This window comes from Musca domestica, unplaced genomic scaffold, assembly GCF_030504385.1.
Source record: "Musca domestica strain aabys unplaced genomic scaffold, Musca_domestica.polishedcontigs.V.1.1 17, whole genome shotgun sequence".
Lineage (NCBI taxonomy): Eukaryota > Metazoa > Arthropoda > Insecta > Diptera > Muscidae > Musca > Musca domestica.
Window position 1 is genome coordinate 9,960,596 of NW_026712230.1, and position 13,457 is coordinate 9,974,052.

The 13,457-nt window shown below is 35.0% G+C and overlaps 1 protein-coding gene across 1 annotated transcript; it reads left to right on the forward strand.

Annotated features, from left to right (window-relative positions):
- The first annotated feature begins 7,718 nt into the window (after positions 1-7,718).
- Positions 7,719-13,066, forward strand: LOC101887454 (uncharacterized). Its single transcript, XM_005183297.4, has 3 exons — positions 7,719-8,309; positions 8,379-8,694; positions 11,968-13,066. The coding sequence occupies exons 1-3, from the start codon at positions 7,958-7,960 to the stop codon at positions 12,947-12,949; spliced, it is 1,650 nt and encodes a 549-aa protein (XP_005183354.2). The 5' UTR covers positions 7,719-7,957; the 3' UTR covers positions 12,950-13,066.
- Positions 13,067-13,457: the final 391 nt, after the last annotated feature.

Sequence of the window (13,457 nt, forward strand, 5' to 3'; positions counted from 1 at the left end):
CACAGAATTGTTTGAGATGTCGTATTTGAGGTTCGTAATGGTTGCTACAGCCTGTGACAGAAAATTGTCTATGCAGGTCCAGGTCTTCGCTCAGCTCTGATATAACGGTACCTCCCTATATACGATATTTTGTTGGTTTTTTATTTTTTTTATTTATTCAAGATTTCGTAACACAGAAGCCTTTTTAGGCCAAAAATAGCATTACAATGTAATATTACCAAATAGAAAAAAATCTTAATTATACAAATACAAATATTTATTTTATTTGTTTTTTGTTTAAGTTAGAGTTTAAATTTGTTGGCTCCCCAGCCGCAAATACTTAAAGATTAAATACAGAATTATAGAATAGGCGAATAAATCGAAGAAACAACAAGTGAAAAATGGAAAATTGTAAGGCAAAGGTAAGATTATGCAAAGTTACAATTCAGTAATAGTTAAATGGTTACATAACTTTAAACGAAGCACATTATTAGAATGAGAAAAAATGCGCAGGTCAACAGGTAGGAAGTTCCAGCATCTTGCAACGCGAATTATAAAAGACTTCTCAAATTGAGAGTTAAAAATCCTTGGTAAAACAATCTGGGTATTTCTAGTGGAACGGGTAAATTTAAACATATCGCACAGAGGCAAGGGTATACCAGTTTTAATAATTTTGTAAAAAAAAGCAAATTGCGAAGATCAATATATCGTTCGAAAGGCAATCCCAGAAACTGCTTAACAAATGGGGAAACATGATCACGCCGGCGAATATTATAGACATATCGGATAATAGAGTTAACAATGCATTTCAATTTAAGAACATTGTAATAGACAGTTCCAGATATGACTTCTAAGGCGTAGGAAACCAACGGCATTAATAGCGCATAAGCAATTCTGAACTTAATCCATTTTGGAAAATAGAAACAAGTTGAGTAAAGTCTACGCAAAATTCCATAAACTCTAGCATGAACAGAGTCAATATGAGGTCAAAAATTAAGCCTTCTATCAATAATGACTCCCAAGCACTTGTGCTGATCTAAAAATTGTACCATAGTTTGTCCAATAAAAATATTTATTACCATCTCATTAGAAGTAAATCGAATTGCTTTTGTTTTTAAAGGATTTATCGTCAAAGAATTGCTGCTTGTCCATTGGAGTATTGAATTAAGACACACATTTATATTATTTTCTAAAATAGTCTCACATCCCTTATCAGCACTTAACAATAAGAAAATATCATCAGCAAATACAAATGCATCACAGGAGTTTGTATTCAAACACGCAGAGAAATCCTTAATATAAAGTATAAATAAGAGTGGTCCTAAAACAGAGCCCTGTGGTACCCCAGAAGTCAGGCGTGCAACCCTAGATCTTATACCATTCAATTCAACGAATTGAAACCTATGATTCATATAATCCATAATCAGTTTACACACTGTATAGGAAAAATTAAAGCCATACCTGAGTTTACGTATCATAGTAGCATAACATATAGAATTAAACGCTTTAGACAGATCCAAGGAAATCAAAATGCTGTCATAATTTTTATTCATGTTGCCTCTGATAGACTCGGTGAGATGCAACAGCAAAGATGTGCTACTATGACGAGCACGGAAAGCATATTGTGATTCAAAGATTTTATTCCTGGTAAAAGACAGAATTTGGGCCGCATATCATCAAAGGAACGTATAGCAGAAGTTTTCGGGATAGGAACAACACGCGCTGTCTTCCATGCTATAGGAAAAACTGATGTAGTTATAATCGAGTTAAACAAGTCCAAGTTCAAGTGAGAAATATGAGGAAACGAAATCTTTAAAAACTCAAGTGGTATTTCATCCACGCCAACAGACTTAGACTCAATTTTACCCAAAGCAATTGCAACATCCTCTCTACCTACACACTCAAATGAGTACGAATTACTAACATCTTCAAAGTGATCAACATCAATCAATCCAACCACATCAGGACCAGCACCTGATGCGAAAAAGTTATTCAGCGCATTAACATCATCATCATAATCCGCACCATTATCCATTTAGCAACATTATTCAACGTTTATTTCAAGTTTCGACTTTGAATATTGTAATGGGTTATGACAAACAAAGCCCATGTAGGTCCACGTCCAAACAAAAACAACAATAGATTGCAAACCAAAATATTCCATTTTGATAGTACGCCACACTTAATTATTTCGTACTTGAGACGTATTTTGATTTAATGTCTGCTTCGCTGAAAGATAAGATGTGATTCACAAAAATAAAAGGGGTGTGCACATTTAAATTAGATTATTTCCATGGCCAGTTAAGATAGTGTCCAAGTACACTGTGCAACAGAATATTGTCTTAAAACTTGACGTCGTAGATATCGCAGTGGTATTGATCCAAAAATGAGTACTAACAAGTCCACTTGGCATTATCCAACACTCAGGCCTTAATATTGTATATTGGGGGTATAAGAAAATTTGCAGCAAATTGGGAAAAAGTATTAAAATTTTCAGAGAAAATAGTGTATTTTATGGTTCATATAAGGTACACAAATTTCGTTTATTCTAAGACTCACAATGAAATTTGATTTAGAATGTTTTTTCCTTTCTAACTTTGCCTAAAAAATGAGATGAGAATTTTGACTTAGGATGGAAATGTGGCAAATTAACAGCAAAAAAAAGTAAGACAAAACTTTCAAAATTTTAAATAAATGGTTTATTCTGAGATTTATTGTAAAAAAAATATATTTTTCTTTTGACACATTTCGCATAAAATTATAGTCGATTTATCAATGTCCGTCCGTCTGTGGAAATCACTCTAGCTTCCGAAATAAGTAAGTTGATAAAATATTACTAAGATGTATATTATGTATGCAGGACTTTTGATATTGAAAATGGGCCATGTAGGTCCACGTCTTCGTATAGCCCCCATATAACGGCACCTCCCGATATTCGGTATTTGGCGACATTATTCACCGGAAAGGTTTAAAATTTGGTTTTTGAAGTTTGTAATGGATACTACAGCCTAAGACAGAAAATTGTTTGTCCAGGTCCACGTCTTCGTATAGCCCCCATAAAACGGCACCACCCGATATTTGGCATTTAATTGATTTTAACTACATTATTCACCGAATTTTTTTCAAGTTTCGCATTTGAATATAGTATTGGCTTATGACAAAAGTTGCCTATGCAGGTCCACGTCGTCGTATAGACCCTAATTTTTAACGGATTTTTTTTTTTGAAAATTGGCAATTCGTTCCAAATGGTGGAGGGTATTCAAAGTTCGGCCGGGCCGAACTAATAGCTTTTTTACTTGTTTTTAACTAGCATGAGCATATAATATTTGGCTAAAATATTTTTCTAATTTTTATCTGGGATATTTCCGAAGACGCTATATACCTAAAATGCCCGGTTTTCAAAGAAACTTAATTCGAAAATGTCGTCGATGTAAACTTTCAAAACGCCGATACACGTGTTTTTTTAGTCCTACTTTCATAATCTGCCGGATTTTCCCCGTAATTATATTTTTTATATTCCGCCGAGCTGAGCCGATTTAATTACGTGTATCAATCGGGCTGTCCATATTAATTTGTGATCATGCTACAAGTAGCAATTATGATCCAATTTTCACGAAATTTCACACGAAGTAAGGATAAAAGTCAGATTAGATCCTTTCTGTTATTGGAGAGGATCGCAAAAGTCAGATTAGATCCTTTCTGTCATTGGAGAGGATCGCGAAATGAAGTAAGTTGATTAAAATTTACTCAAATGTGTATTACGTCTGCAGGACTTTTGGTATTGAAAATGGGCCATGGAGGTCCACATCTTCGTTTAGCCCCCATATAACGGTACCTCTCGATAACGGGGAATCTTGATGATTTTAGCGAAATTTGGTATTTGAAGTTCTTAATGAATACTACAGCCTATGACAGAAAATTGTCTGTGCAGGTCCACGTCTTCATATAGCCCCCATATAATGGTACCTCCCAATATTCGGTATTTTGATAATTTTAGCGTCATTATTCTCCGGAATTGTTTAAAATTTGTTATTTGAAGTTCGTAATGGGAACTACAGTCTGTGACAGAAAATTGTTTATGCAGGTCCAGGTCTTCGTATCGTATATCAGTACCTCCCTATATTCGTAATTTTGACGATTTTGGGTACAATACTCACAGAATTGTTTGAGATGTCGTATTTGAGGTTCGTAATGGTTGCTACAGCCTGTGACAGAAAATTGTCTATGCAGGTCCAGGTCTTCGCTCAGCTCTGATATAACGGTACCTCCCTATATACGATATTTTGTTGGTTTTTTATTTTTTTTATTTATTCAAGATTTCGTAACACAGAAGCCTTTTTAGGCCAAAAATAGCATTACAATGTAATATTACCAAATAGAAAAAAATCTTAATTATACAAATACAAATATTTATTTTATTTGTTTTTTGTTTAAGTTAGAGTTTAAATTTGTTGGCTCCCCAGCCGCAAATACTTAAAGATTAAATACAGAATTATAGAATAGGCGAATAAATCGAAGAAACAACAAGTGAAAAATGGAAAATTGTAAGGCAAAGGTAAGATTATGCAAAGTTACAATTCAGTAATAGTTAAATGGTTACATAACTTTAAACGAAGCACATTATTAGAATGAGAAAAAATGCGCAGGTCAACAGGTAGGAAGTTCCAGCATCTTGCAACGCGAATTATAAAAGACTTCTCAAATTGAGAGTTAAAAATCCTTGGTAAAACAATCTGGGTATTTCTAGTGGAACGGGTAAATTTAAACATATCGCACAGAGGCAAGGGTATACCAGTTTTAATAATTTTGTAAAAAAAGCAAATTGCGAAGATCAATATATCGTTCGAAAGGCAATCCCAGAAACTGCTTAACAAATGGGGAAACATGATCACGCCGGCGAATATTATAGACATATCGGATAATAGAGTTAACAATGCATTTCAATTTAAGAACATTGTAATAGACAGTTCCAGATATGACTTCTAAGGCGTAGGAAACCAACGGCATTAATAGCGCATAAGCAATTCTGAACTTAATCCATTTTGGAAAATAGGAACAAGTTGAGTAAAGTCTACGCAAAATTCCATAAACTCTAGCATGAACAGAGTCAATATGAGGTCAAAAATTAAGCCTTCTATCAATAATGACTCCCAAGCACTTGTGCTGATCTAAAAATTGTACCATAGTTTGTCCAATAAAAATATTTATTACCATCTCATTAGAAGTAAATCGAATTGCTTTTGTTTTTAAAGGATTTATCGTCAAAGAATTGCTGCTTGTCCATTGGAGTATTGAATTAAGACACACATTTATATTATTTTCTAAAATAGTCTCACATCCCTTATCAGCACTAAACAATAAGAAAATATCATCAGCAAATACAAATGCATCACAGGAGTTTGTATTCAAACACGCAGAGAAATCCTTAATATAAAGTATAAATAAGAGTGGTCCTAAAACAGAGCCCTGTGGTACCCCAGAAGTCAGGCGTGCAACCCTAGATCTTATACCATTCAATTCAACGAATTGAAACCTATGATTCATATAATCCATAATCAGTTTACACACTGTATAGGAAAAATTAAAGCCATACCTGAGTTTACGTATCATAGTAGCATAACATATAGAATTAAACGCTTTAGACAGATCCAAGGAAATCAAAATGCTGTCATAATTTTTATTCATGTTGCCTCTGATAGACTCGGTGAGATGCAACAGCAAAGATGTGCTACTATGACGAGCACGGAAAGCATATTGTGATTCAAAGATTTTATTCCTGGTAAAAGACAGAATTTGGGCCGCATATCATCAAAGGAACGTATAGCAGAAGTTTTCGGGATAGGAACAACACGCGCTGTCTTCCATGCTATAGGAAAAACTGATGTAGTTATAATCGAGTTAAACAAGTCCAAGTTCAAGTGAGAAATATGAGGAAACGAAATCTTTAAAAACTCAAGTGGTATTTCATCCACGCCAACAGACTTAGACTCAATTTTACCCAAAGCAATTGCAACATCCTCTCTACCTACACACTCAAATGAGTACGAATTACTAACATCTTCAAAGTGATCAACATCAATCAATCCAACCACATCAGGACCAGCACCTGATGCGAAAAAGTTATTCAGCGCATTAACATCATCATCATAATCCGCACCATTATCCATTTAGCAACATTATTCAACGTTTATTTCAAGTTTCGACTTTGAATATTGTAATGGGTTATGACAAACAAAGCCCATGTAGGTCCACGTCGTATAGACACCAATATAACGAATATAATCGGCATTTTTAAGATTTTAACAGAATTTTTAACTGATTTTATTTTTTGAAAATTTACAAATTCATTCCAAATGCTGGAGGGTATTCAAAGTTCGTCCCGGCCGAAGTTACTGCTTTTTGACTTGTTTTACGTTACTTTTCTTTGAGCTGACTCTCATTAAGTGGGCTTCGGCTTGCTGTACCAGCAGTAGGTCAAACATTGATAGTGAATTAGAGGTAGTCATAAACTGCAGTGGTAGCTAGACAAATCTCCTAGACATTCTGGAGGACTCAATAAGTTGCCCACGATCAATCCAGAGTGAACTGTGGATTCGCATCCCAAAGATTATAGAACGAGATACCGATCCATTTTAGTATTCCTGGACATCTCCTCCCGCACTCCCTCAAAGTAACTGCTTAACCCAAACAATGATACAATGAGTTTCCGATACATCTTAGGAGACTGGGCGTCTGGTTCCAAACATCCCCACAGTGAGTTGTGGAACCAGAATTTTTAACAACAAGTCCCCGATTCATCTAATATGACGGGGATACCTAAACCACCGAGATCTGGATTGCCATTTGCCGATCATCAGAATCGTAATTTCTGTTACACCCACTCGTTGACACAAAGACAATTCATTAAAAGTCCCGATTATCTTCAAGTCGATTGCAGCCCGATTGCCAAAATCAGCCCCAACATTAAAATAGTACTTCCTGATTACCTTCACTCCTCGACATCCGACAACAATCCATCGAAATTCTCGATTACGATCAAATCGTCTACAATGTCCATACTCTTAATATCAATACTGTGATCGCCGTTTGCCTACGAGTCGTCGTAAACATCGAATTTCCGATCATCAATTACAACTGAACAACTATATATAACTTTCCCGAGCACTTCCGAAATAAGTTTGGCATAACACGTGTCATACTCATATAATCACATTTGAACCCGAGTAAATTGAGATATAGATATAAATACCAACGAAATATCAGATTTACACACAGCAAAGGGAGAAATCTGCTCTTTTTATTTCATAAGGTTTAATGGGTCCTTATGGAAGACCTGGCTGCTCCAGGGCTTATCTTAGCCGAGGAGAAAACCTCGCCTAAGTTATTATTTTAAGTTAAAATATCAAACCTTGAGTCAAACCAGTGCAACATGTTGGGCGCCATTTTCATTTGGCACGGATTTAAGGGCATATTGTGATCAGAAAGCACTATTAAATTTGAATAACATTGTTGTCCTAAGTTGGAGTTACTCAGAAATGATACTCATCAAATTAAACAAATTCAGAAGTGGTGCAAAGTCCCGCAATTGTTTATTTCCTACTATAAAAATCGTCTAACCGAATCTACGATATGCTTTTGTTGTTTCTCGGCATAAAAATAAAATAAATACAATGCCAGACGTTTATTTTGGTTTTCTTTTTTTTTGTTTTCAAATTTCTGCCAGTCATTTCGTAAACAGAGTAATCAACTATTCTATGGAATATCTGCCACACGTGTGATCAAAGATTTGGAATTTTTTTTTATAAATTTCAGATTACCATGATCAGATCATAAAAAGGGGCGGGTGATAAAGTCGGAGGCTTGTGTGCCAAATATCTATATAAGAATGTCGTGTGCCTGCCTCCGTTAGTATTGGAAAATCAATTGTGAAAGACACACCAGAAGGTGGTAAAACATAATTTTAGGCAGCAGTAGCAAAATGTCCTACCTAACCGGAACGAAATACAATGAAGCGGAGAAAATATGGTCAGGACCAAAATCCAAAGAAATCTATAGCCGTGATATGACTGTAGGCGAGGCCATAGTCTTGCAGTTGCGTAAAACGCCACAAAAAGTGATACAAATCCTAGAGTCTACAGGAGAAACTCTTACAGCCCAAGAGTTTTTGGATCACAGTATGGCATTGGCTAAACGCATGCTTGAAATGGGCATCAGTGCGGGTGACATTGTGGGTGGTTATGCCAAACATTCTTTGCATTTGGGTACGGTGATGTTGGCCTCGTTTCTCTGTGGAACACCGGTACACGGGGTGTTTCAGAGTTTTGAAAAGGGTAAGGAAAAATAATTTTACCGCAGGAAATGTGCGTTTGAAATTTCCAATTGTATTATTTTTTTCTTAGGTGTCATTGCCAAAATCTATGAAACTTCAAGGCCTAAGATAATCTTCTGCGATCAAGAAAATTATGAGAATGTCCTTTATGTCCTGGACAAATTACAATTGGATGCTAAAATTGTGTTGATGACCGGCAGCATAGATGGTGTTTTGAATATCAAGGATCTGATAAAGAAACGCGAGGATGTCGGGGATCTTTCAGCATTCCCCTGCTCTAAACTGTGCAGTTCGGACACTGCAGCTATATTGAGTTCATCGGGCACAACTGGCACCCCCAAAGGCATCATGTGCTCACATCAATCGATGCTACACAATAATCTACAGTGAGTATGATTCTTATGCAAAAAATGTAGTCCTAAGTATATAAAAGAGTAGTGAAGTAACTAACTGATTGACAAATCGAGAATCAGCGCCCAGACGAAACGGATGAAGCTAAAATCTTGAAATTTTGAACGAGTGTCAGTCTCAGTGCGCAGTCGTGTGATAAGGGTACAAAAAGTACAAAATTTGCTGAAAATTGAATACTTTGTATTGGACAAACGGAATAAGGTAAAATTTGCTACAGTGCAGGATCGATGTAAAAAGGTTTTTATTCCAAATTCAAACTTTAAGATTACGAAAAGCTCCAAAATGGTACTCAGATTCCATTTAACATGAGAATCAAGTTTGGAAAGTAAGTTTGATATATGAAGGTGGTTTTTGAAATATGTACTAAGTGTGTGCGAACAATACTCAATGGTAGTAAATGGTGAACAGTTTGGTTTAGAGTGAACGGATGAAGCTAGAACTTTGAAATTTTGCATTTGTGTCCCGGTTGATGGTAGATTTATGATAGAGAGGTGGCTTTGGAAGTATGTACTACAAGTGCACGAAAAATACAATTTAATATTGGGTGAACATATAATGCCTGATATCTAAAATTTGGCATGAGGGTCGGGGTTCATGTGTGGCCTGGGCATATTAAGGTGGTTTCGGAAATGTGTACTGTGATTGTTCAATAAGTATAGATTGAAGGGATGGAGATAAAAACCGGAAATTTGATATTAGATCAATGGTGGTATCTGTGTTTAGGATTTGGCAATGGTATCGAAATGTGTCCTAAATTTGTACGAAAAGTACAAAACGGTACTATGTTTGTTCTTTACTGTAGGAAGCCCTATCCCTCAAAATTTTATATTGAGGTCTCTGTTGGAATTAAAATATGTGTTTTTGGATGTGTGTTCTATAATTGTACGAAAAGTACAAAATAGTACTAAATTTGGTGTTGGGTAAAGTAATAGAACGGAATTTCCGAAATTTGATATGGTTCCTGCATTGGTGTGAATTGTTAAGATATGAAGGTGGTTTTGGAAATACGTTCTATATTTGCAAAAAAAGTAGAAAATTGTACTAATTTTGGTATTGGGTGAAGGGATAGAGCTGAAATTTGATATTGGTATCTGGAATTGTGATATAAATGTGGTTTTGGAAATGTATACTAAAATTGTTCGAAAAGTACTAAGTTGTACAAATTTTGGATCAATGCTTGTGTTGAGGATGGAGAGATATAGTTTTTTGGATATGTGTACTAAATGTTACTAAATCAAATCAAGGGGATAAGGGATCTAAGTAAAACTCTTAAATTTGATGTTGAGATCACTTCTAGGGTTTGCATGTGGAGACGGTGAAATAGTTTAGGGCAAAAAATTGTATGTGGGTCCATTGTGCAATGGTTTTACTAATAACTTCAAAATTTCTCCAACACATGGGAGAAAATTGCAAATTTCAAAAAAAAAAAAAAAATAATAATATTAATATTAATAATAAATATGATAATAATAATAATAATAATAATAATAATAATAATAATAATAATAATAATAATAATAATAATAATAATAATAATAATAATAATAATAATAATAATAATAATAATAATAATAATAATAATAATAATAATAATAATAATAATAATAATAATAATAATAATAATAATATTAATAATAATAATAATAATAATAATAATAATAATAATAATAATAATAATAATAATAATAATAATAATAATAATAATAATAATAATAATAATAATAATAATAATAATAATAATAATAATAATAATAATAATAATAATAATAATAATAATAAAATAATAAATCTGTAGAAAACTATTACTTAAATCTTAAAAGTACCAAATAAAGGGAGTTACCATCATTTGGGGTTTACGAAGACATGGAGGTGCATATCCAGCAATAGGCTGTAGTATATATTGGGAACTTAAATAAGAAATTTAAAACAATTCCGTTGAATAATGTCGCTAATATCATGAAAATATCGAATAAAAGGAGGCACTGTTATATGGGAACTATGCGATGACGTGGACCTGCATATGCAATTTTTGGTCACAGGCTATAGAAACCATTATGTACTTCTAATATGAAAGTTTAATTATTTCCGGTGAAAGATGTGACACAAATAATCAATATACCGAATATCTGGAGGTACAATTTTATGGGGGTTATATCAAAACGTCGACCTATATACCCCATTTTCAATACCAAAAGTCCTGCAGACCAAACACACATTTGAGTAAAATTTTATCAACCTACTTCATCTCGTTCGGAAGCTAAAGTGATTTCCACACACGTACCATACTGTGGTGAATCTAAATTTTGAAGGTGGACTTTTGGACTTGGAGGAGGACTTTCGAGCCCTCTATTTTTAAAATATGTTGTTATAAAAAAAAATCGGTTAAAACGGGTTTGGGCCTAAGGGGGTATTTCAGGGGGGGGTTGAGAATCAAATGTTCGGCCCGCACGCCTATAACCTTTGAAAACATGTTCAAAATATTTTTAGAGGAATCTCAAGGCTTAAATCGAGAAATCGTGCTGAAATATCAATTGAGTCCTTGTATTTAGTTAAGACATAATGCCATTTTAATACTCTCCGCCATAATACGGAGGGTATATTGAGTTTGCCCGTCCGTCCGATTGTATCACCTCAGACCCCACAAATATGTATATTCTTGATCAGAATAAGATTCCATGTCGAGTTATCGATATCCGTCTGTCTGTGGAAATCACTCTAGCTTCCGAACGAATTGAAGCTGGCTTAATAAAATTCTACTCAGATATGTTTTTGTTTTGCAGGACTTTTGGTATTGAAAATGGGCTATATAGGTCCACGATCTGTTATAGTCCCCATATAACGGTACCTCCCTATATTCAGTATTTTGATTTTAGCGACATTATTCACCGGAAATATTTAAAATTTCGTATTTGAATTAATATTGTAGTGGCCTATTACAAAAATTGAGTATGAGTATTGAGTCTTCGGATAGACCCTTATATATCGACAACTCTCTATATTCGGTACTTTTAAGATTTGAACAGAATTTTTAACGGATTTATTTTTTTTTTTTGGAAAATTTCCTAAATGGTGGATTCAAATATTCAAAGTTCGGCAACTCTTTATGGGATTATTGCATTTTTAAAAATGACTATCAATTATATAACCACACATATTCCTACCAAATATCGGTCGAAATTATCTTATATTGCCTTTTTTATAATTATACTCCACGCCTACTAACCTGTCCCTCTTATCTGTTTTTTCAGTCTCACCGTCACCCAGGACTCCGTTATAATGTGTTTCAGTTCGATGTTCTGGTCGACGGGTATATTGAATTTCGTGCAAAGTCTCCTATATTCAGCGTTACGCATTGTTCCCGACAGACCCTATAGCCCCGAATACTTCTTCGATTTGGTCGAACGTTACAAGGTTACCCACTGCTTTGCCACGAGTGCCCAAATAACAGATTGGGTTACTAATCATGACAAGGATGTGGTTCGCAAGTCCCTCCAGTCCATTGATACCCTGTTGAGTGGCGGTACCAGTATACCACAAACAATACAGGATCAAATCATGGAACTTCTTTCGAATGGTAAAAAGAAACCTGGCTTTGCCATGGGCTATGGTACATCTGAGATCTTTATATGCACATCCATAAATGGTGGTTATCCCTTCGAGTATAAAGCCCAAACCGAGGGTAAACTGTGGCCCAACAGAGACATGTGTATAGTGGACGAAAATGGCAAACGGCTGGGTCCAAATGAATTGGGCGAAATTTATGTCCGCACCCCCTACATCTGGTTGGGTTATTACAAGAACGCAAAGGCCACAGCCCAGGCCAAGGATGGCGAATGGATACGAACCGGTGATTTGGGTTTCTTCGATGATGATGGATTCCTGCATCTTAAGGGACGTGCCAAGGAAATCATCAAATGGCTTAGTTTCCAAATATCTCCACAATCGATAGAGGAAATGATCCAATGTATACCGGGGGTGTCAGAGGTTTGTGTATTTGCCGTAACCGATCTGGCGGCCGGAAGTTTGGTTGCATGTGCTGTTGTTAGAACCCCCGACGAGGAGGGGCAACAGCTGACTGCCCAAATGATAAATGAATATCTAGAATCTAAAATGGATGGCCTGTATCTGCTACGAGGTGGAATTTATTTCCTGAACGATTTACCGCGAACAGACACCGGCAAAGTGCAACGCATGAAAATGCCACAAATTATCGAGGAAATCGATAGATGAGTTATGAATCTGTTATAGAATAGTATTGTATTTGCTAGTATTGTATTATAACAATTGTTAGTAGTAATTATGTAATGCTTATTTTTAAATAAAACTTACTTTTGTGTTATTTCGAACTATTGAAATAGGTGTCGAAATGTCTCGGTTCTCAGATCTTATTATCCATTTCAATTTACTTGAAATTACGGGGAACATCCAGCAGATTATGAAATTAGAGCTAAAACAGAAAACACTTGTATCGGGGTTTTGAAAGTTTACATAGAATTGTAACAAAAACAGAGTGGACATGTTCCCTCCTCTTCCAATCCGTTGGAAATTTTCGAATTAAGATTCCCTAGAATCAGTGAATTTAAGGTATGTAGAGACTTCGGCAATGTGGCACTTAAAAATAAGGGGAATATATTGGTCGAAAATGTTAACCCTCAAGCGATTCAGAAAATACCTCTTTGTGGTCGTTTTTTTAAAATATGGTTAAAAACTTACTCTCAGCGGGATCGTAGCAAGTCAA